The sequence below is a fragment of the Xenopus laevis genome, chromosome 4L (assembly GCF_017654675.1).
Source record: "Xenopus laevis strain J_2021 chromosome 4L, Xenopus_laevis_v10.1, whole genome shotgun sequence".
Taxonomy (NCBI): Eukaryota; Metazoa; Chordata; class Amphibia; order Anura; family Pipidae; genus Xenopus; species Xenopus laevis.
The window spans coordinates 78,957,397-78,983,640 of NC_054377.1; the positions used below are offsets into that span (position 1 = coordinate 78,957,397).

The window sequence follows — 26,244 nt, forward strand, 5'->3', positions numbered from 1 at the left end:
TGCACCTTAGGACACAACCCTCAGCGCAACATGTGACGGATGTTGTGCTCCCATTTTTTAAATATTTTGATTATTGCCTCTGGCTAATTAAATGAGGATAAAAGACTGATTTTATAGAAACATACATTTTCAAGCAGCAGACTTTTAAAAAAGAAAAATCTTTAAATTAAAATAAAAGCTTATTTTATATTACTATTTACTATTGTTTTGTCCCCCTTTCATGCTACTAATGTATTTCAATGTGTAATTCCAAATTCTGTACATATTGGCATATGGCCAATACAGGTATGGGATCCGTTATATGGAAACTGTTTATCCAGAAAACTACAAATTAGGGGAAGTCCATTTCCAATAGACTCCATTTTATACAACTAATTAAAATATTTTCTTTTTCCTCTGTAATAACAAAACAGTAACACATACATGATCCAAACCAACCTATAATTAATCCTTATTGGAGGAAAAACAAGTCCATAGGGTTTCTTTAATGTTTTAATAGTAGACTTAAGGTATGAAGATCCAAATTACAGAAAAAGAGGATCCACTACTGGGTTGTATTTTACACCTTTGACGTAAAGAGGAAATTGGCCAAGATTGTCATCATTTCTCGGGTGTTCTTTCAATGTGCATTCACCATAAAATGTAATGCTCTATGCCCATGGGATTAAGCAATCTTTAATATATATATTGAGTACTATGTATATGGAGTACTACTGCTGAAAAAAAAAAATTTTTCAAAGTATTTACGATTTGTTTTGCTATTCATATACAAACAATTCTGGCACACTTGTACATACAGCTGTAGCCATAAATTCAATTCTTGTACTTAATGCATACTATAAATAATGACAAAATCATACATTACAGGCCTTTCTTTGATTGAATCAGCACACTTACAAAGCATAATGAAGACTAACTTGATAATCATTTATGATGTGCTTTGTTTCAGGTAATAATTGCAAGTCACAAATTAGCTTATTTGTTTTTTCCTCAAATGAGAACTGTACTTTCCAGGTGAAATCTGCAAAAAAAATCAGAGATATTTTTCATCCAAACCATAACATTACATATAAATAATTGGAGTTAAATTGTAGATGGATTTGCAAGTTAGCCACAAGGTTTAGTGTTTTGCTCTGCAATCCACAAACCAATGTTGACAACAGAAGAGAATTGGCATCAGTCTAGAACAGAGCTTGCAGAAAGGAATGTGTTACATGACAAGGCGATGAACTAGTCACATTAAATGTATAACAAGATAAACATGTAATACATTACATATGTTGCAATATCCACAACTGCAAATGGATAACATTGGTGCAAACCTGTAAATTGATTGGATCTATTTACTGAAAACCCATTATCGAGAAAGCTGTAAAATACGTATGGGTATGACAGTCATATTAAAGTGAACAATTCTTATGTTTTGACTGATTTCCTCATTTAAACACCCCTTTGTCCATAATACCAAGCATTTCAGATACAGGTATGGGATCTATTATGTGGAAATTGGAAAACAATTCTTCATTTATCATCTCCCATAGACTTAATTTTAAGAAAATTTGCATTTTGCTCCTGTTAAAATAAAATAGTGCCATGGACATGATGGTAACTAAGCTACATGGATCCATATAGGTGGCAAAGCAATCCTTTTGGGATTTTTAAAATGTGTTCTGTTTAGGGGTGAAAATACCCCTTATCCAGAAAACCCCAACTCCCAAGCATTCCACATACAGTAATATATATCCCATACATGTATCATTTATTTTAAAGACTAAATGCAATTAGGAAGCCCTGTTTATGTAAGAGGTAAATCAGCAATTACCGTATAGTACTTAGTGATTTTGAAAATCTCCTCTAGCACTACTAGGATCAGAATAATGGGTTATCCATCTGCTTTGACTCCATTATAAGCAAAAAGCTTAGCTTAGCATTCTTAAACTGAAGTGTTTTTCTGCATCTTTCCAAGCACATCAAAATGCATATATTGTGTTTCTAGGCATTTTATTTAAAGCAACTGTGCCTCTGTGATTTCCAAATGCAACCCTCTATTGAATTGTCTAATCACAGTGGGTCAAGTGCAAAAAACGCAGCATGTTCTAAAAAACATAATTATTATCATTAATATTATTATTAGCAACATGTATTTATATAGCGTCAACAGATTTTGCAGCGCTGTAAAGTAAATGTGTTTATGAAACGTTACTGCGATAACATACAATTCTAAATGCACTTAGTAGAAACAGGCAGAATATAATGGAATAAATTAGCTGACGCATTAAAGTGTGCTCAAACCTGCATCTCAAGCACACACACAAAAAAGAGAGTATAAGAGACCTAAACGAGTGATGCAACTACAAAATCAAGTACTAATTTCAAATTAATACACTTAATTAACAGAGATTGCATTTTAGTTCATTTCTTTTGGAGGGATGGTTTTATAATGTTTTCTGCTGGCAGGAAGGTCTGCAGGCATATGATCAATAATCTCTGATTTCTTTCAAGTGGAGCTGAGGAATCATTCAAAGAATGAGTGAGTACAGATGTTTCTTGATTCACCATTTCCAGTTTTCTTACATAAGAGAATGCTATTCTGTCTAACTATGTTTTATTCCTCAGCACAATAATAAGAAATATCACTATGATGTATATCTGCTGCCCATGCACTTAGGAAGGACATGAATTACCATAAAGTCTACTTACCTTCTAAATGGATATCTGATGCAAAGCTTGCCAAAAGCGTTTCCTTTAACTCAGCAACTGCATTTTGGCTTGAGAAGTTTGTATTTGAATTTTCCCAGAGGCAACATGAAACATGGTGTAAATGGGTACATCTAAAATCCAACCTGCCCTCTGAAGTATGATACTTCCCTGGGATTTCTGACTTATTCTGTAAAATTTCAGTCAACAGTGGATCACTGACTGAATAATTGGCCAATATGCATGTCAAAAAGAAATCAGAAGGCGGAGTCCAGTACCTCTCAGAATATGCTGCTGTTATTTGCATATGTCCTAAAATAAAATAACAGAATATATATACAATTAAAAATATGTGCAGGATTTTAAAATCAACAAAAATAACATTTTAGGGGTTATTTATTAAAGTCCGAATGCCAAAAACTCGAAAACAGAGCCGGGCCACACCGCGCAGATGTCACCTGTCCCGCCGTGGTGCCGGCTGAGCGTGCGTATGTGCATGCGCGTGTTGACGCCGGTGCACGCATGCGCACGCACAAACGCAAATCGACATGCACAGAAAGGCCAAACACCGTGCAGGAAGATGGGGAGTGAGGGGACCGGACATGGGGTAGGCGACAGAGCAGGTACGTGCCTGGCGCCCCCCAAGCATTGCGCCCTAGGCACGTGCCTACTCTGCCGACCCCTAGTTCTGGCCCTGCTCGAAAAATTCGAGTTTTTTTACTATAAATCTAAGTTTTTTTGATTCATTATACCCCGAGGCTGCTAAAAGTCTGAATCTGAAAATACTCCATCTCCAAGCTGTCAGGGTACTGTAGAAGTCAATGGCAAAGGTCCCATTTCAAATTTGAAGATATCTTGGTCTATGCTGAGTTTCAGCCAAAGGTCCAAAAAAATCGAGCGTTTTGAGTGATTCTAGCATTTTGGGTATAAAACCCAAAAAACTCTAGTTTTTTTTAATAGCAAATTTTTCGAGTTTTTTTCCAAACCAATTTAATCAAGTTTCTTCAATGATAAAAAAAAGTGTATTCTAGTTTGGTCTGACTTTTTTACTTAAAAAATCAAATCATAAAAAATGGATTTTGATAAAAAAAAACCCTTGTGTTAATCATAACTTACACAAAAGGTGCCTGATGGCTGTGACTATTGAGCTGAAGTATCTTATTAATGGCTTGCTCTCACAACAATAACAACTGTTTTGTTTAGTAATTATTCTCAGCTAAATTAAAATTACAGAACATTAGATATACCTCAGATCAGGAAACAAAATTGCAAGGTTACATGCATCTAAATGAGCAGGGTTACATGCATCTAATTATGGCAAGGCTATCCAGTTGTTAGACTGTGGACTGGATCAGGTTCTCCATGGGTTATTTGTGGCCCCCCCAGTCTGCTCAAGGGCTTCACATGCAGTATAAATAAGCATGTAAAAAAGATAAAATGCATGAGCCAAATCTTACAGTTTCACTAAGAGGCCTATTTACTAACGTTTGGATTTCATTTTTTTATGAATCAATGTGGATTTTTTATGTCTTCAAGATTTCTTAAGTGTAAAAACCATATTAAAAAAAAACCTCTCCAAGTAAAAGCAATCAAAGTCCCACAGAAGTCAATGGGTGCTGTGCAGGGTCGGACTGGGGGGCTTGGGACACACCGGGGCTACTGTCCCAGAGCCCCCCTAGGGCATATTCTTATATTTTTGGATCGTACAGCACTTTTTTCCGTTTGTACTTTTTATATTCTAATCTTTTAATAACTTTCATGGCTTTTATGGTTTAAGAGAAATAGAGTTTAATTGTGGTTTCAGAAAGCTCTAATACCACTAAAATTCCAGGGCCTCTAAGGGTATTGCTTCCAATAATAGTGCAATAATTTCTGAAATCAGTGCAATAAAGCAACCAGAACTTGTCTTAAAAACTTTAGGGATATATACAGGCCCGGATTTGTGGAAAGGCCACCAAGGGCTGGGCCTAGGGTGGCAGGATTTTAGGGGGCGGCATGGTGCCCAACTACACCCACTTTTTTCCAGAAACACTGGGGAAGCACAAGAGATACAATAGGTTTTTTTAATTTCCTGTGCACATATCCCCATTTCTCTGGTCCCAATTATGAAAATTTGTAAGTATAAAGGGGAGGGGACAGGGGACGATGAACAGCGGGCCTAGGGGCGCACGCTATGTAAATCTAGCCCTGATAACTACATTTGCCTACATGATAACAAGGGTATAGATATTTCAACCTTCCCGGTTTTGAGAAATCCATAATACATAATATTTCAGAAAATCTTCTTTTCAGTTGTCATCTGGCTCAGGTTTATCACTATATACATAATATATGCATACATATGTATACATATAAAACACTGGCATATGTTTAAATAACTACTAAAAACAAAATTGTGATACCCGCTTTTCGTGAGTTTCAAACATTGCTAATCAACAAGGTATAGTACACCTCTATAGAAAATTGTATTTGAAGTCAACAAAATTTGAGGATTTTTTTATTTCTTATGTAGAAATCCATCTTTTGGAGAGGTCTAAAGGGCCCTTTTATGGAACAGCTGCAATGTTCTTGCTTTGGATGCAGCAAGAATGAGCAAGTGGAGAAATAAATAATCATGTTTTACCTAATAATGGAAAAAGCACAGCATGTTAGAAAGAGCATGTGCTGTTGTCACAGAAACTCAATAATAATACTTTGGGGAAATTAGTGGACAAAACACAGCTAAGATTGTGCTGTACTGCTACTATCAACCTAGCATGCAAGCTATACAGGTTCTTTAAATAAATAATTTAGGGCTGAATTGGATTTAATGGCAAAATGGTTGCAGCAGAAACCCTTGCCAATTAGAAAACAAGCAAACATTGTTTGTAAAGTTTAAAGCTTCCCATAGACGCGATGATTCTCCTTGCCGAACGACCGATTTTAGGGATGTCCGACCAATCCTTCGAAATTATCATGTGGTTAGTGGGATTCGAACAATCGTACATCTTACGATTTTTCGGCCAACATCTGTCAGGAAATCGATTGGCCAGGTAAAAAAATCTTTGTCGGCCCCAGTGCAATCTATCTATGTTTGCAGTGCCAAGTAGGCAGCTACCCTTTGTTTTCCTGGCAAATTGGTCTTTTTAGTTGATGGTAAATTCATACGATCGTACGATAGTTCCGAGAAAATCGTGGTCTCACGATGAGGATCGGATCTTTTAAAAATCTCAACATCTATGGCCAGCATAACATCTTGACATACAGTAGATCATGTTAAGCTGGATGTCAGGACTGGCAGTATACAGCTACAATTTCTGTCACTTTGAGTGACAGCAGCTTAATGACCCATGTATGTGTAACACAGTGATTATATGCATATGAATCTTCACCAAATATGTCTGGTTTGCTAAAGGTTAAAGGAATAATAGGAAAATAAACAAATGTGGCATGACCTTCAAATGGTTAAAAGAAATTTAACAGTTAAAACTTTTAAACATAATCCCACTTTAAAATATGAAAAAACACCAGAGTCTTGTCTTTTTTTTATGACTTTTTGGCACACAGGATATTGAGGAGGATGTGGCTTCATCTTATCATTTCGCCAGGTCTAAGGTGGTGAAGGAAACACTGGTGAAAAGGGTAACGTACAGGAAAATTCGTACTTTGATGAATTTGCAGAGTAACGGTTTATTCGCATGAGTGAAAATTCACCTGGCGAAAGGGCGCATTGAATTCTGATTTGCAACCCAACGCATGCACCCCCACACTCAGGAGTAGACTGAGAAAAGAAAAAAATTTTTTATAGTCTTTTAATGGTTCAAATTCTTCTAACACCTTTTTAGAACAATACATGATTCAGATGACTTGAATGTTTGTTTTTAGGCATGTATAAAGTAAAAGAAATATAAATCACAATAAAAAAAATGACCTAATTGCTTAGATGGCTGGAACCATGAGTGCAACATTGAGTAAGAACATCTCAAAGTCATACTTCTCCCTTATTGGTTATTTTCAGTAACGCCTTCTTAATTATGTTGGGTGGGTTGTTGTCTGATAATCCCCTTGCATGACCTCTGTTATCTTATTTTATTTCCCTTGTTGAGACAGAGGTCACTCAAGAAAAGGCAATAGGTTTCCTTGACCAACAACAAGAATATTTCTATGCATGTGTTATTAAAGGGTACAACTTCTCACCGTTTGCACTCCAGCACTTGCACTAAAAATTATGATATAATTGGTATCATTGAGACCTGGTGGGATGAAACATGTGACTGGATTGTGAATTTAAATGGTTACACCCTTTTTAGGAGGGACAGAGGGATTACAAAGGGTGGAGGAGTGTGTTTAATGTAAAGCCTGAATTAAAGCCATGCGCTAAAGAAATACCAATAGCTGGCACTGGTTATGGTGTAGAATACCTCTGGGTAGAGATTTTGACTGGGCAAAAGGTTACAAAAAGAATTATCATTGGTGTATGCTATAAACCACCTTGTATAAGTGTAGAGTATGAAGCCCAGCTACTCTTGCAGATACAAGCGGCTTCACAGCTGGGTCAAGTTGTTGCTATGGGTGACTTCAATTATCCAGACATTGACTGGGGTAATGGGGTTGCCAAGACAGAAAAAGCTAGTAGGTTTGTAAATTTGCTGAATGACAACTTTTTATTCCAGCTCGTTCAAGAACCTACTAGGAATAATTCACTTTTGGATTTTGTAATAACTAATAATACTGAACTCATCTCTAATATTTGTGTGGGTGAGTATTTAGGGAATAGTGATCATAACATGGAGATTCTGTTGCAGAAGCAATTCTATAAGGGAGTAACTAAAAGACTACATTTCAGACGCGCAAACTTTGACAGTATAAGAGCATCTCTGCAACATATTAAGTGGGAAATGCTTTTCACAGGGTTAAACACACAACAAAACTGGGAAGTCTTTAAAATGCTGCTTAATAAATATACTTGTCAGTATATTCCATTTGTAAGCAAGGAATGTCGTTGCAAAGCAAAACCTTTTTGGTTTAATAGAAGCGTTGGTGTTGAGGTGGGTAAGAAAATATGTGCTTTTAAAGCTTTCAAGTTAGCTGGGACAGCCAAATCATTTATAAGGTACAAGTTAATGACGGTTTCCTTCTTAATAGTCCCAATTCTAGTAATACAACTAATGATGCATGGTTCACACAAGAGGAAATTCAAAAGAGACTAGAACATGTTAAGATTAACAAAGGTCCGGGGCCAGATGGTATTCATCCCAGGGTACTTAGCGAGCTTAGCTCTGTGATTGCCAAACCTCTTTACTTAATTTTTCAGGATTCATTGAGGTCTGGAATAGTGCAGAGTGACTGGCGAATTGCTAATGTGGTGCCTCTATTTAAAAAGGATCCCATTCTCAGCCTCAAACTATAGGCCAGTTAGTCTGACGTCAGTAGTAGGAAAGCTTTTCAAAGCGTTAATAAAGGATAAGATACTGGACTTCATAGCAAATCACAATACTATGGGGCAAATTCACTAACCTGTGGAGTTGCGCTAGCGCAGGCTTCGCCGCAGTAGTTCGCCGCGTAGTTTCGCCAGGGCTATGCAAATTCACTAAAATGCAAAGTTGCGCTCAGGGAGGTGAACGGTAGCGAAGTTGCGCTAGTGTAAATCCATCAAGCAAAGCGAAGTTACGCTACCGATGCCTAATTTGCATACGGTGCCAAAAAGTACAATGGACGTATGTGTAGCAGCAAATACATTACACTACACAAGCTGGGAAAGCTTCATAAAATAAAATAGAGTTGTTATTTTGCCCTATACATGTGCCCACTTATAGTTTAGGTGCCATATGTTAGGAAATGTAGGTCTTTTTCAGCCTATCACCCTTAAAAAAGGAAAAGACGCCAGTGTTTTTTGGGACTTAGAAAAAACTTCAACTTTTTTTGAAGCAAGCCCTATCTACTCTATTGCACTTTGCCTGGTCTGAGTTGGCGAAGGCAAGTCTGGCCCAAGAGTTAACGTTCATGAAAATCCGCAAGTTAGTGAATTAGTGTAGTTACGTCCCTTCGCCATAGCGCAACTTCGCCTGGCGTAAAGGTGCGACGTAGCTCTAGAATAGGTCCACTTCGCTAGCGAATTTACGCCAGCGCACGTTAGTAAATCGGCGAAGTAACGAAATGACATCATGCTTGCGAATTTGCGCTAGCCTTAGCCACTTCGCGCTTTAGTGAATTTGCCCCCATGAGTTTGTGCCAGCATGGTTTTATGCGTAATAGATCTTGCCAGACTAACTTAATTTCTTTTTATGAGAAGGAAAGTACGGACCTCAATTCTGGGATGGCAGTGGATGTGATTTACTTAGACTTTGCTAAAGCATTTGATACAGTGTCACACAAAAGGTTACTGGTTAAATTAAGGAATGTTGGCCTGGAACATAGTATTTGTACCCGGATAGAGAACTGGCTAAAATATAGACTACAAAGAGTGGTGGTAAATAGAACATTTTCTAATTGGACCAGTGTTGTTAGTGGAGTACCGCAGGGCTCTGTACTAGGTCCCTTGCTTTTCAACTTGTTTATTAATGACCTGGAGGTGGGCATTGAAAGTACTGTTTCTATTTTTGCAGATGATACTAAATTGTGCAGAACTATAGGCTCCATGCAGGATGCTGCCATTTTGCAGAGTGATCTGTCTAAGTTGGAAAACTGGGCAGCAAAATGGAAAATGAGGTTCAATGTTGATAAATGCAAGGTTATGCACTTTGGCAAAAATAATATAAATGCAAGTTATACACTAAATGGCATTGTATTGGGAGTTTCCTTAAATGAGAAGGATCTAGGGGTTTTTGTAGATAACACGTTGTCTAATTCTGGGCAGTGTCATTCTGTGGCTACTAAAGCAAATTAACTTCTGTCTTGCATAAAAAAAGGGTATTAACTCAAGGGATGAAAACATAATTATGCCTCTTTATAGGTCCCTGGTAAGGCCTCATCTGGAGTATGCAGTGCAGTTTTGGACTCCAGTCCTTAAGAGGGATATAAATGAGCTGGAGAGAGTGCAGAGACGTGCAACTAAACTGGTTAGTGGGATGGAAGACTTAAATTATGATGGTAGACTGTCAAGGTTGGGGTTGTTTTCTCTGGAAAAAATTATTTTACCCCATGTATTCATCTTCCTTTACCTTTTGCCCAGATTAATGTTTGGTATGCCAGCCAAGCCCAGCATAAGGTCCGTTTTTTAGAAATTTGCTTTTGTTTCATATTATGAGTAGAGTATTTTAACTGTAACACAGCTGCTTCCAAAGAACAGTTGGTTTTGATTGTTACAAAATTGATTTTCTTTCCCTGCATGAAATATGAAACATTTGCCTCTAGCACCACTATTCAAGGCATTTGTTTTCTTAATGTTTGTATTTCTGTTTTTCAAACCAATCCATCATTGTACATCTTTTTCCAATTCTTTTTTTCTGATTTCATGACTACAGTCTCCTCTAAACTTATATGGATTGCATTAAGGTTTGTGAACCCTGGGAAATGGCTGACATTTTTACTCCTTTTACCAGTTCTTACTAGATTGGTTTCATTAACGGAGTTTATAGTAATATCAAGGCAAAGAATCTCAAAAAAAAATTTATCACAGCCAAGTGCCAGTACTGGAGCACTCAGTGGTACTAGAGTTGCACCCATTTTTTTTTGCACTTTGCACCTTGCCCCAAGGTCATTTCTACATGGGTTGAGTAAACTATTTACACCATTGGTCATCAAGGGCAATCTGCATTAATTATTACAGAGAACCCTAACAAATGAATGTGCAGTGCATCATTAAATAAATGGATTCAACAACCAATTTAAATATATATCCATTTTAACAAAACATACTGTATAGCATCACTTTTCTTTTGATATTTTACAGGAGACTACATCTCTGAAGGTCATACGGTTGGGCCTGGCAAAGACCATATGGAGGATGCAGCTGGCGAATAAAAGAGTAATTAATAGTCAAGTTGCAAAGGGCTCTAAACAACTAAATTTCATAGCAACTTGATGATTTGTCTAAATAACGCACTAATAGTACTGATGAAGTAGACTCTCCTAGAATGAAATACCTGGAGCCTGAGTGAATAATGGAAGCACTTAACTTTGCCTAGCAGCAAATCATATAAAAATGTACTCATTGACTTATATGGAACCATCTTCACAATAGCATGATGATGTATCTTCTATAAGAAATGTTATATATTTTATCTTTCATTATGAAAAGACTCACTACGAGTATAAGTCGTTTTCTACTTAAACTAGTGCACGTGTTTCTGTGATTGTCATTGTTCAAATAACTATTTTCCCACCTATATTTAAAAGTAACACTGTGTTTGCAGGTCACCAGCTGGGGTTGGAGCTAACAAGGTTGTCCAATTATTTTTATGGCCCCCAGCCTGCATAAGAACAGACCTCTGTATTATTTTAGTTTTTAGGAATGGATAGTCTATTGAACAATGAGGTACAATACGTCTTATTTATTTTATTGCACACAATGACAAAGCAATATGGCAAACTTACCTAAGAGTAGAAAAAAGGTCAATATCCCATGCCAAAATATATCCTGTTTTGGACAGTTTGCCTGGAAAGAAAACAAAACCTTAACAACAGCTGTTTTAAACATGACTGGCAAACGTTTGTGTTCCTCTTTATTCATGGATAAGATTATCATTCCTCTCAGGGTAAGTTCTTATTGATTTAAAGCTTCATTCTTTAAACTGCAAATGAGCTATAAGAGGAACAAACAAAAAACCTTTCTAACTCATGCACTGGCTTTTAATGAGCTGCTGGTTCCTTTGCCAAGTTCAAGACACAAATGTTATTTGAATTGTCTAAATGTGCTCTAAATGTATGTTTATAAGTGGAAGATAAAATGATACTAATTAATTCTACTTGGACTATTCAGAAAACAGCAATGGGTCATTTTAAGGTGAAACCAGAAAATCACTAATGTTAAACTGACCTACAATTTCCTTTCTAAATGCTGCCATTGTGTTGGTTTGGACGCACTATAAATGGGCAACATGAAAAACACACAACATGCACATGGAGGAGGGACCATTAAAATGAAGTGACAGAACACAGAGTCAGAAAACCAGTAGCAAAGGTAAGCTTTTTCCAGTTATAGGTTTAACCCTCAATGTTAAACCATGTTGAGAACACAACAAAGATGCCTTTGGTAATGTCCAATTGTTAAAGTTTAAAATAAATATTAATAATTTCCTCCCTGCATACATAAGGGATATATCAATCAAACATTGCCCTACAGAAGTCAGTTTGCAGTAGACTGATCAAAGCTAATTGTTAATTGATTGCTACGTGTTACTGCATGAGCAAATCTGTATCATTGCAAATAATTAACCTGTTGCCACCAATTTCTTTGATTGGTCTAGTGCAGTTAGAGAAGTGTAAGAAAATAGGGGTCATGTACCGTGACACAAAATGCAATTACTAGCACACTATGAAGGGCAAATGGCACCCCCTAAGTTGCATCCAGGGTGTTCCTGAGCTCTGCAGAGCCCTGATGAGCACTGACTGATAAGCAGTTTCAATATATACTTTAATAATAAATAATATAATAAATAATAAATTGCCTTACGGATGATGAACCAGCTTGGTTCAGTAGGCAGAGTTTTATCGGGATAAATCCAATAGAGCTTCTCAAATCTCGGTCACTGTCCCTTTCCAACCTGTATACAGGTATCCAGAAACCTGTTATCCAGAAAGCTCTGAATTATGAAAATGACGTCTCCAATAGAATTCATCTTATCCAAATAATCCAGATTTTTAAAAATGATTTCCTTTCTCTCTGTAATAATAAAAAAGTACCTTGTACTTTACTCCAGCTCAGCTATAATTAATCCTTATTGGAAGCAAAGCCAGCCTATTGGGTTTATTTAATGTTTACATGATTTTCTAGTAGACTCAAAAGGAATGAAGATCCAAATTATGGATAGATTGTTAATCAGAAAACCCCAGGCCCTGAGCATTCTGGATAACAGGTCCCCTACCTTGTTCATATATATATATATATATGTGTGTGTGTGTGCGCACTCACAGGTCTTTCGTGAAAAATTCAGTGGTTTATTTTTAACGTTTTGTCTCCTAAACTCAAGCCATCTTCAGGAAGGCTCGAGTTTAGGAGCCGAAACGTTGAAATAAACTACTGAATTTTTGATAAAAGACCTGTGAGTGCGGTTCCTTCCTTTTTTGTACCTTTACATTAATTAATAACCTGCACCCAGGCAGTTGAAATCTTTTGATTGTGTGTGTGCTCCAGCCCAAATAACTATATAATTACTTACAATAATTACTTACAATACCACCACAAAATATCACTCCTCAATATATTTTTGTTTGGCATATTAAAACATATTTAGCACTGCGTATCTTGACAGCGCTATATAAATAAATGATGATGATGATGATATTTTCATAAAAAGAATGGCACAAAATTGCATGTAAATGTAAATACTTCCTAAACTGAGAAATGTTATATTCAGGGCAGTGACTGTACCAGCATCTAGTTAAAGGAGAAGGAAAGCTACAGAGGTATTTTATTGCCAATAGATTAGCTGCAATAGTGCAAGATAGAATGCTATATTTATTCTGTAGAATGTTTTACCATACCTGAGTAAAAAGCTCTAGAAACTCTCTGTTTGTTAGGATATGAGCTGCAGTATTAACATGGTGTGACATCACTTCCTGCCTGAGTCTCTCCCTGCTCTGGGCTCAGATTACAGTAGAGAAGGGAGGGGGGAGAGGAGCAAACTGAGCATGCTCTTGCCCAGGGCAATGAGGTTTAAGCTGAAGGCAGGAAGTCTGATACAGAAGCCCATGTGTACACAATAGAAAGAAAATGCAGTGTTTCTTTTGACAGGGGACTCAGAGCAACACTACTTTGGGGTTTTACTGGTGTATTTAGATGGACCTTTCTGATAAGGCTTACTTAGTTTTAACCTTTCCTTCTCCTTTAAGAGAACCATATTTCATCTGATATAAATATGTGCTCCCATGCTGTTGCATCAGATATCAGATCAGGAAGGCTGCCCTGATGTAATACTTTCTGAATCATTGCCTGAGAATAGCAGTATTGGTAATGCAATGTATGTTGTAAGCATAGATATGAAATTAAGCTAAATTCCTAAATAAAACTGATGAACCAGAAAACGTGCCCCTGCCATTTTCATTTCATTTGATTTCATTTGTTTTTTGTAGATGATTATTTATCTTTAGAGAGATGAGTTAGACTGTTGCTTGAGATGTAAATGGTCGCTGTCATACTTTATGGTAAATTAACTATTCTGCTTCAAGCCAAGGCAGTCAAACATTGACATAAGATTAAACTTCCCACTATGGGAAACCTAAACAGATACACAATAAGCACCCCCTACAATACAGTCTAGAGAACTAAAATTGGCCTGAATATACAACTTCCCCAGATCAGAGCCCAATAAATGGATGCTATTGCCTGCAATCTTACATGGGATGTGAGGTTTCCAAACTATCTCCTTCTTCTTTTCATCTCTCTCTAACTCCCAGTAAATGTAAGGAACACATTTTACCACACCTTCCCCACATGGTCTCATTAGCCATGTTTCCTTCCTGCCCCCTCCCCCATAATAAGGGATGGAGATGGTAGAACTGAACTGATCATTCTTATGTCTGGTGCATTAAAATGAATACTTTGTTCAACAAGACATCAACGATCAAGAGGATTTTCTATATTTGCCTTGCCATATATTTTCCTTCCTTCCCATGTCTTCCTCATATTTTTCACATTCTCTGCCCCCTCTTTTGCACTACATACTACCCTATCCCTTTCTTGATTTAATTCACAACCCTGCACCTGCCAATCATTTCACACACCACAGTACAACTTACACTGTAGAAAACAATGTTTTCATACAGCTCAGTTGTGCATTTCTGTCTGTCATCACAACATGTGCTTTAGGCAGCAAGATTTGTATAGTGGGAAGTACTGCCAATTTCTATGACCTAATTACTACCATACGCACAATGTCATACTAAGTCGATTAACCACTAGCAGAGAGACACCTGAAATAGCCCAGTCCATTCTGGTGGTTTTCAACTCAAAAATGGTGTGCATTGTCAAGTTAAAAGCCACCTGAACCATTGAGGATTGGTATTTTCCAAAGTCTATGGGAGCCAGCACAGGCAGTTTCAGGCATTTTTTTGATGGTGAAAATACGATTTTGCAACTTCATGCACAGTTCTTTATAATATATGCAATATGCAGGGATGATACTGGTAATGTAAGCAACAGAGATGCAAAACTTTATATGTATTAGAGACTAAAAAATAAAACACTGGGGTGGCTTACAAAAATCAACGATTACTCATCCCTTTACATAAATATTTTGGAACAAAAGTCATTGAGCAAAGATTAGACACAAAGGTCCTAAAAACGTATCCTCATATTACTAAAAAAGTGAGACGCAAGGGCTTATTTATTAAGCACACCTTGAGTTGCCACAGTCATTGCACAAATTGGCACCATTCATTGATGACACTTGCATCTAAAGTCGCTCCATGTTTTGCCGCAAAGCACCAGTGCTCCCTGTCAGTCTGTTCTGATGAATCGTACAGTGTGTCCATCTTTGTAAAAAATGAAGCCTAGAATAGTATCAATATGTATCAACCAACAAGTAAAATTCCAATATGTAGTGTACAGAACTTCTCAGGATTAAAATATAATGTATACAAGGAAAATACCACACAGCCCATAGAAATATATCAATATTGTGTTTTGAAACACAAATGTGATTTTATGGTCCCTGGATAGTATAAGCAAATTCAGAATGAGAAATGCTAGAAATGCACATGGATATAATTCTGCATCTTTATTTTTCTACTTTTAAGACTTAATGCTTAGACAAATGTTTGTTTTGATTTTGCTTTAATTTTCTTGCAATGAACAATATCAATCACCAGCTCTAATCAACAAGGGTGTTAAAGCCTTAACAAAGGTGTTGGCGATTGTTCTATTTCCCACACATAAGACTTTTAGTGTGCATATTTACATGGAGCTGGCAAAAGATGATACAGTACCATGTCCTTTGTGATAAATGACCAAAGTCTTAGTACTTACTATCTACCATCATACCAAGACTTATAATTTAGTTATGTTCTGCATCTGAATCTAAACTATTATTTTTTTAAAAATATTATTGATGGGATTATAAACTTCTGTGTTCACAGTTTAATGTTTAAGCAAAATCTACATACACAGGTTTCATCTTCATTTTAAATACTAATTTTATTGATCAGACAATGCAGGATGATAATAGAAGGTGTATGGAACAGACTGAACCACTTTTTTTAGACAGCCATGCTTGAGTGTTTTTCTCTATAATGAAGAAAAGTCTCCTAGGCGGCCTTGCTACAAGGATCCCGCAGAGTATAAAATGTTCACTGAGAAATAATAGCCTTTCTTAATTTTGCAGCCCATTTTCTTCTTTATCGTCTGCAAATACATGTTTGCAGAATAACAATCCATTGCTTACAAAACATTACTATTGTACAATAGACTTTTTTCTTTTGAGAATTTGTTTAGCCATGAGCAATTAAGCGTGTTATTTCAAAACTAGTGTCAAGTCTCAGTGCAGTTATTGATAAGATCAAGTAAACTAATAAAAGAATGTTGATAGTGTTGTACAACTTTTGAAGGTTTACAAGATGTTCATAAGATTCTATGTCACAGATGTTACGATTTGTAAAGCACATTTAAGATCTTACCAACCATCTCCATGTACCCATGACTGCAATGCAAATGCAATGGTAGCTACCACACATGGCTAATATACCCTGCGTTTTCAAGATGGCACCAGTGGTGCCGTCATGATGTGGTGCATGCTACTTTATTATTAATGATGCCTTTCATCATTATGTTTACGTAATTATGCCACTGTAATGATGCAATGCATCAGCACCACAATTCCGCCAATGAATAAACATGAGCAGATCCAAGCACATCTTTCTTATAAAAATGTGTGGAATTAGCCTAAAGTGAACTGGGCATACTATATTGCAAAATATAGCCTCCTCCTCTGGGTAAATAAGATCCAAAATGAAAGAGTCAATTACACAACTTATGTAAACCAATCGTCCTGGCTGTATCAGTGCTTATGAGTTTTGGTCTCTACTATTCAGTTGATAGGACACAGGAGACCCCCAGTCTTGTGTCTCTAATATAACAAAACCATTTACAGTACATTTTTCTTTAAATAAAACAACCCAGAATCTTTTTTAAGCTGTCCACTGCTACAGGTTAATTGTTATCATTTGTTATGATATTTTAAATTTCTAAATTTGGCATGGAGCTAGACCTGATGTCCATTTCCCAGGTGTCCACAACCATATCACTTGTGCTGATAAACTTCAGTCACTCTTTACTGCTACACTTAAAGCACTTAAAGTTGGAGTGATATCACCCCCAACCTTTCTCCCCCCCAGCAGCCAAACAACAGCCAATGGCAGTCAACAGAACAATGGGCAGCTAACCTGATAGCAGCTATCTGATGCCTCTGCTGAAGGATTCGTTTGCATTGCATTAAGTTTTCCCTTCTCCCTTCTCCCAAAAACCTGCTTTTTTCCTGCTTGGGTGCTATTCTCATGTCTACAAATAGGTGGGGCTAGGGAGCACGACATGGGTCGTATTAAAGTTCAATGAGAAGGGGAGAAATAGCTGCCTCAGCAGTTCCATTCTGAAGTGCTGGTTCCTTTTCAAAGCTCAAAAGATGGCTGCCTCCACACTAATATTACCATTAAAAAAAATACATTTCTTTCTTCAAGAATAACATTTTAAATGGTAGAGTGAATTATTTGCAGTGTAAACAGTGTAATTTAAAAATAAAAAATAAACCATAAAAAGTATTACAGAATCCCTTTAAAGTAAAAAGGTATGTTATTAGGCACATCTAAATGCACATCATTAGGAGCAATTTCTGTACTTTGTTCACATAAGTCCTTCCGATTTCCCTAAGAATGTTTTTTTATTAGGCACATGCAGAGAAAGCACAGATCCTCTCCTGTCTTAATAGCTTGTCCTATAGTACATATGAAGAGCTATAGAGCAATATGTTATTCTAATTGTTATAAATGTTTGCTTTCTCTGTAATGGCAAATCTATTCAACCTGCAAAAGGTGCAATTTTACATAAGTTAAGAGACAATAAGTAATACATCAGTATCCGAGAACAGGGATAAATCTATCCATGCTGATCAGCAGGATTCTTGATCCTTATATAAACAAACAGGTTATTACTAAAAGATATACTTGAAATGAGTGTGTGCCACTAGAAATTATTATTTACATGACATAAATATCCCCACACAACAATACAGAGAATCTGCAGACAGAATGGTGATGTTTCTAAGAACAACGATCACAGCTGATATGTGAGGTTGTCAACTAACAAACTGCAAAGCAATGGAGTTCCTCAAAACATACACGCCAGCCCCAGAGCAACTTCACTGTTTAGAAAGTTTAACTTTAGGCTTCAAAATACAGAAGGTGATTCCAAAAGCATTAATAGGATCACATCATTTCTGCAGATTATAGACTCTGTGCCCGGCACAGTAATGGTCATAGAGAAACACTTACTTACTACACCTAATTTGGTAGAATTAAAATCACTCTCTCTATATTGTGTAAAAGATTTTGAACCACAGTAAAACACATTCAGCTGTAGCTGTAAATCACTTGATTCCTGGGTATAACAATAGAGATAACATGCATTTTACCATCTTGTGGACTCCTCAGCAATAGCCCGGGAGTGTGAGAAGTTGCTGCCTTCTGTCAGTATGAGCTGCTGCTGCTGCAGATGTGACTGCTGTGTGAGAGTGTGTCACACCCCCATGTATATCCACTGCTGCTTCCACATACAGGGGAGGGCACACAAGCTGACTTAATGGCTGCAGTGGTGAATCATAATGTGATGTTCATCCAGGGGTAAACTAAGTAGGCAGAGCTGACAATAAGAGGGCATGAGAAAACTCTGTAAATACATCAATATTCAGAATTACTTAGACTTACATGGCAGCTTCAAAGAATAAAGTTATTCCCTGTAATGTAGCAATTACCTGATAACACACCTACTGTATATGAAAACATGTGAATATATACAGGTATATAATCTGACATTGTTTCTTTTTTCCTTGCCCTGAATGTTGTCTTTTAGCTTTTCCGGTCTTTTTATTGATGGATTTGCTTTAATTACGGTATGTTTATTTATAGGTAATGTGCATTTATATACCTAATAAACTTTTTGGTATATTGTATGAAATTATGCTTGCTGGTCTTGTTTGACGTATAAGAAAATTGCCAACAGGTAAAGGATCTATTATCAGAAATGCTTAGGACTGGCTTTTTTCTGTAATTTGAATCACCATACCTTAAAGGGGTGGTTCAACTTTACATTAACTTTAAGTATGTTATAGAATGGCCAATTCTAAGAAACATTTTTTAATTGGTCTTCATTATTTATGTTTTTATATATGTTTTTATATTTTTTTATTATTTGCCTTCTTTTTCTGACTACAGCTATAGCTTTCAAATGGGGGTCACTGACCCCATCTTAAAACAAATATAAGGCTATAAATTTATTCTGTAAGGCTACAAATGTATTGTTATTGCTACTTTTTCTAACTTGTCTTTCTATTCACGCCCTCTTATTCTAATCAACAGTGTCGGACTGGCCCGGCGGGAAACCGGGAAAAAACCCGGTGGGCCCCGACCCTTAATGGGCCCCCGCCGGGCCAGACCCCTCTCCCGACCATTTTGTTAAAAAAAAAAAGATTTCTTTAGGCGCCGCGCTGCGCCATCTGCGCATGCGCGCAGCAACATACAGAGCTCTGAGCGGCGTCTCTCAAGAAGGAGCGTCGAAGCATGCTGTCACGAAGGTGTGCAGTGCGCATCACGGTAGGGGGTCGAGGGGGTCGGGGGGGCCCTGGACAGTAGTCCCGGTGGGCCCCGGGCCCCCCAGTCCGACCCTGCTAATCAATGCATGATTGGTAGGGTAATTTGGACCCTAGCAACCAAAAATTTCAAACTGGAGAGCTGCTGAATAAAAGGCAAAATAACTATGATAAAAAATGAAAAACGATAGCAAGGTGTTTCAGAATATCCCTCTCTACATCATACCCAAAGTTAACTCAAAAGTGAAAAACCCCTTTAAAGGAGAAGGAAAGGTTAAAACTAAGTAAACCTTATCAGAAAGGTCCATCCAAATATACCAGTAAACCCCCAAAGTAGTGCTGCTCTGACTACCCTGTCAAAAGAAACACTGCATTTCGTTCCTTCTATTGTGTACACATGGGCTTCTGTATCAGACTTCCTGCCTTCAGCTTAAACCTCATTGCCCTGGGCAAGAGCATGCTCAGTTTGTTCCTCTTCCCCCGCCCCTCCCTTCTCTGCTGTAATCTGAGCCCAGAGCAGGGAGAGACTCAGGCAGGAAGTGATGTCACACCACCTTAATACTGCAGCTCCTATCCTAAACAAACAGAGAGTTTCTAGAGCTTTTTACTCAGGTATGGTAAAACATTCTACAGAATAAATATAGCATTCTAGCTTGCACTATTGCAGCTAATATATTGGCAATAAAATGCCTCCGTAGCTTTCCTTCTCCTTTAAGGCACTCCAGGCATAAGAGGTGAGGGTAGGGCATTACCCAATTGCACACAGAAAAAAGTTAATGGCCCTATACAGTCTTAGCATACAAGGTTTATCCAGGAAAATGTGCTAAAAATAAAGGGATACTGTCATGGAAAAACATGTTTTTTTCCAAAACACATCAGTTAATAGTGCTGCTCTAGCAGAATTCTGCACTGAAATCCATTTCTCAAAAGAGCAAACAGATTTTTCTATATTCAATTTTGAAATCTGACATGGGGCTAGACATTTTGTCAGTTTCCCAGCTGCCCCAGTCATGTGACTTGTGCCTGCACTTTAGGGCCTATGGGGAAAAATGTTGAGGCAGTTCGGGGAGATAGTCGCTCAAAAGACGAGGCGATTAGTCACATACATAGTAAGTAACATAGTAAGTAAGGTTGAAAAAAGACACATGTCCATCGAGTTCAACCTTTTTTTTTTTTTTAACTACCTATCTGCCAGTTGATCCAGAGGAAGGCAAAAAACCCATCTGAAGCCTCTCCAATTTGCCTTAGAGGGGGAAAAATTCCTTCCTGACTCCAAAATGGCAATCGGACTAGTCCCTGGATCAACTTGGACTATGAGCTATCTCCCATAACCCTATATTCCCTTACTTGCTAAAAAGCTATCCAACCCCTTCTTAAAGCTATCTAATGTACAACTGATTCAGGGAGAGAATTCCACATCTTCACGGCTCTCACTGTAAAAAACCCCTTCCGAATATTTAGACGGAACCTCTTTTCTTCTAATCGGAATGGGTGACCTTGTGTCAGGTGGAAAGACCTACTGGTAAATAAAGCATTAGAGAGATTATTATATGATCCCCTTATATATTTATACATAGTCATCATATCACCCCTTAAGCGCCTCTTCTCCAGCGTGAACATCCCCAATTTGGCCAGTCTTTCCTCATAGCTAAGATTTTCAATACCTTTAACCAGCTTAGTTGCCCTTCTCTGTACCCTCTCCAATACAATAATGTCCTGTTTGAGTGATGGAGACCAAAACTGTACAGCATATTCTAGATGGGGCCTTACAAGTGCTCTATACAGTGGAATGACCCCCTCCTCCCATGACTCTATGCCCCTTTTAATACAGCTCAAGACCTTATTTGCCCTTGATGCTGCTGACTGGCATTGCTTGCTACAGCCAAGTTTATCATCTACAACGACTCCAAGGTCCTTTTCCATAATGGATTTGCCTAGTGCAGTCCCATTAAGGGTATAGGTGGCTTGGATATTTTTACATCCCAGGTGCATGACTTTACATTTATCAACATTGAATCTCATTTGCCACTTAGCTGCCCAGATTGCCAGTTTGTCAAGATCATGTTGCAAGGATGCCACATCCTGGATGGAATTAATTGGGCTGGATAATTTTGTGTCATCTGCAAACACTGATACATTACTTCCCCTAAGTCATTAATGAACAAGTTTGTCGCCAGGCGACAAAATCTCCCCGAATCTCCTTGTGTGGCCTTACCCTTAGGATGGAACTACTTTCTGGCAGGCTGTTATTTCTCCTACTTAATGTAATGGAATCAGTCTCACTGGGACTTGGCTTTTACTATTGAGTGCTGTTCTTCCAGGGAGCTGTTATCTTGTGTTAGGGAGCTGTTATCTGGTTACCTTCCCATTGTTCTTTTGTTTGGCTGCTGGGGGGAAAAGGGAGGGGGGTGATATCACTCCAACTTGCAGTACAGCAGTAAAGAGTGATTGAAGTTTATCAGAGCACAAGTCACATGACTTGGGGCAGCTGGGAAATTGACAATACGTCTAGCCCCATGTCAGATTTCCAAATTGAATATAAAAAAATCTGTTTGCTCTTTTGAGAAATGGATTTCAGGGCAGAATTCTGCTGGAGCAGCACTATTAACTGATTCATTTTGAAAAAAAAAAAATTCCCTTGACAGTATCCCTTTAACCTCCCTTTTTCCATACTTGATTCTCTGAACCATCAAAGGGGAACATAATTCAAATTTCAGGCTCTGTGTTCAGTGTTGTATGTGCATATTATGGTGACTACATGACCTCTGCATGTCCCCTGTTGAAATCCCTGAAAATCTGTTAGCATCATATTGTCCATTGCAATAGGTAGTATTTTACTGATGTCAATGAAATTCTCAAAATTAATTTACTGATTCTTTTAAAATGCAGGACCAGTCAGTATATTACTCCTACAAGCCAATCAATGTTGAAATGTGTACAGTAAATCAATGACAATGCAAATACATGCTAAGGCAGAACATGCAATAATATTGCTTTGAAAATTTGTTACATAAAATTCTTGTTGTACTGTGGGGAGTGCAGTGGGAAAGGATGAACAAGCACCACTAGGCAACAATTAGTATTAAAGTTTCTACATCCTAGTGGTCTCAGTGGCCTAGTGGCAACATATTTACTATGCATTACATTATGTTTGTGCTAGTCAGCTAAACTTGCCTTCCCTCATATGAAGAAAGAGGCATAACAGTTGGTAGTGCATTATGCACTCAGTTGAGCTCATTAATAAACACTGGGCAAATCTGCACTTGGGCAGTAACCCATAGCAGCCACTAAATCTTTATTCTCAGCCTGGTGCAGGACAAACAATGAAAACAAGCATCTAATTGGTTGTCAAGGGTTACTGCCCAGGCTCAAATTTGCTCAGTGTCTATAAAATGACTCCTGAAACCTGGGTACAACCTGGCAGCTGACCTGCAGAACTAGTGATTTTTTGGTCTTCCTTTGTGAGTGATTGAGGACAGGTGATTTTAATGCTAATTATTTGCTTGTAGATCAAGCAGCACCTATTTTCTACTTTGCATTGTGAGGCCCAGGGCAGTACATAGCGTTGGCACTGCCATTAGAGGTAGGTGCCTAGAAAAACAACAGCTTAAATCATACATGCATAACAGCATACATATCTTTGCAGCTAAAAGATGGGAGTACATTATTCTCTGTATAAGAAGATCACACTGAGTTGAACCCTTCCTGCAACAGGATGAAGCCATTGAGATTTTGAATTATGTCTCACTGTCTCCAAACACCAAATGTTAGTGCTAAATCCTGCCTCTAGATGGTAATAGGGTGCAATTTTTTCAGAACATTGTTTCTGATGAACAATAACGCAACTAATGTCTTATGGGTTGTGCACCAGGGCCCCCACTCTCACCCCTGTCTTACGGGATGTGCACCCAGGCCCCCCTCCCACCCCTCTAGACGTGCTGTTTACCTACTGTCGCGATGCGCCCGATCTCCGGCGGGCCGAGGGGGAGCGGGCTTGGTGCAATTGCACCTCCTGCTCCCGGTAGTTACGCCACTGTGATGGACTAAGGCCATTGAACTGTAGCACCATCTAGAGGCCGGATTTAGCACTAAAAATTACATGGTTCAACAAAATGTGAAATCCCAATGGCTTCATCTGTACTTCCAACAATTACATAAACATCCATTACATGCCATGGTTGGCTTCCTTTTGATATGATGAACAGGGGTGGAGTCAGCAGAGGGTTATTGAAACACTTGAAAAAGGGCCCTTGCGGCCCAAAACATGTTGTGTGGGCGCACAATAAAGCACTGATTAGCAGGTATTCTGCTGTTTGCCTTTGATTTCCATATCCTATGATTGAATCAATTCCAGTGGTGGGAACCAAGGCTTTCCAATAATGCTTAGCTTTTTGTGTGTTACCCTGAGAGTGGTATAGAAACAGTGCAAAGCTCAACCTGGTCATTGAGTCATTGAGCCATTTTCAGGTGTGAAGCACAGGCTGCCTTAGAGGGAGTTTGCACTGTATTGGTGGAGTGAGGGCGCCTGTGTCATGGTGGACCACTTTGCATTGGCTGCACAGTCTTGGGTTATCTTGTTTTACCAGAAAAAATGCACTGCAATGAATGAGACTACAAAACTAGACTGCTGTATGGCAGAATTCATTGCAAACTCAGTATAAAATATAATATACTATAATATTAATAAAGTACTATCTCTTTCACCTGGTACTTCCTCTCTGAAGTCAGCATTGGCAGAAAACCAAACTTCAACACATTATGTATGTGTGCCTAGTTCACACACAGCTTTCCATTGCCAATAGGTGGAATGACTAGTCAATCCCAATATCACATTTTAAAAACTTATCCCAATGTACCTAAATTATGTGATTCAAGCACAAAGAGAACTTTTATTTTAAACAGGTCAGGAGAGAAAATACAGATAGGCGAAAGGCAGAGATAAAGAGATTTTCATTGGTTTCATTGGTCAACATTACAGAACAACAGGCTCCAGTTAATCTTTGAATCAAAAATAGAGAAAAAAATAAATGTTAAATTGGATTTGTGCAATAAGAAGATGAATCCTTGTTTCATCCAAATAATAGTAAATGCATTTAAGGTGACAAGACTGTCGTTTCACAGAACATTTCAACTTATTATAGGTTACAGAATGTGTAGGGGGGAAATTAGCTATAGTCAGTTTGCCCTTTGGGTGACTTGCTTAAAGGTCACACATACAATTTTTGTGTAATTGCTCAGATATGATGGCCCATACACCTTGTTGGACTTATAGTTCCCCTTTTCAGACTGTCATGTACTGTATTTTCCTTATGAAATCATTGTAATTATATAAATCTTGAAATGACACTGATTGTAGTATGTGAAAGCTCAGTCACCACTACAAGGGTAAAACAGTTAATTACAGATACTATCTTATCAGAAATACATTTATCAAGTCTTAAGGTAAGAACAGAAGGGGAGCTGTTTGTTGTCCATGGGGAAACTGTGCTCCCTTTGGAAGTGGAAAGAAATATCTATCATTCTATGCAAATATGAAACGTTGCTAGTAAAGCATACTGTTGTCGATTCAAAGGTATTTTTAAGGTGCTTTGGCATCCAATAGTTTCGCCGCATAATTTCCCTCTGCTGGCGGTCTTACCCTAAAAGGAGTTCTAAACTAAAATATTAGTTTTGGCATAATGAAAGTTACTTGGATTTTAAGCGACTTTAAAATGTGTAGTAATTATAAATGTAGAATAAAAATTATTGCTAAATGTAACTGCTATTGAAAGATGTACCTGTCTCTTTTATGCTACTGCTCCTGACTATACATTTTTTTTATTAGTAAGTTTTTATTACGTTTTCATTAATAAACAAAATATAGAAGGATGGTATAGTAAGAAGAAAAAAGGAGAGATAGACATGGAGAGGACATGTTGGACTGTACTTACATAGGATTATTGGACTGTTGTTTTGGGTGATTCCAGCCAAGGAGTCCATATTTTTTCAAATTTCTCTGGCCAGCCTCTGGCAATGTAAGTTAGTTTGTAAAGTTCCAGATGAGAGTTTATAATTTTAATCCATTTGTTAAGCCTGGGAGGTGTTGGTCCCATCCAGTGTAGGGTAGTGTAAAAGCTGCATTTCTTTTTCCCAGAAATTCAGTATGTCTGGACAATACCATATGAGATGTATGAAGTCTGCATCTGGTGAATTGCAGCGAGGACATCTGGAATGCTCTAGGTGACCCATAAGTTTTTTTTGCATATACATGCCGACACTAAGGTCAGTTTTAATCAGGAGCTAATCTACCTGTCAGTATGTTTCTTCCATGGTGGAGGAAATGTCATGCAGATGAATGAAGCCAATAACCACACATTTAATAATGGTCAATGACAATGATAAAGGCCCACAACCATAATGGAAGGGCCTAAATTATCCATTTAGTCAATGAAAAATTCTAGTTAAAGTACCAGGATTGAGAACCTTTAGAGTGCTCATACTTTTAAGCATCATACCTTTCTTTTTATTGCAACATTTGGTTGGACTTACCCATACCCTGCCCATAGATGAAAAAAGTATTAAAATGTCAATGCACATGAAAATATACTTTAATAGTCACTACAGTTACTACAGTTCC

General features: G+C 37.8%; 1 protein-coding gene across 1 annotated transcript in view; it reads right to left on the reverse strand.

Annotated features, from left to right (window-relative positions):
* LOC108713528 (leptin receptor) overlaps positions 1–18,555 on the reverse strand; it is a 49,915-nt gene extending 31,360 nt beyond the window's left edge. The window contains exons 1-4 of the mRNA XM_041590378.1: positions 18,456–18,555; positions 11,212–11,272; positions 2,701–3,009; positions 898–1,021 (exon numbers count right to left, since the gene is read on the reverse strand). Of these exons, the coding sequence (XP_041446312.1) occupies positions 898–1,021; positions 2,701–3,009; positions 11,212–11,272; positions 18,456–18,458 (497 nt within the window). The 5' untranslated portion in view covers positions 18,459–18,555. The remainder of the gene's footprint in view (positions 1–897; positions 1,022–2,700; positions 3,010–11,211; positions 11,273–18,455) is intronic.
* Between the last annotated feature and the right edge of the window lie 7,689 nt (positions 18,556–26,244).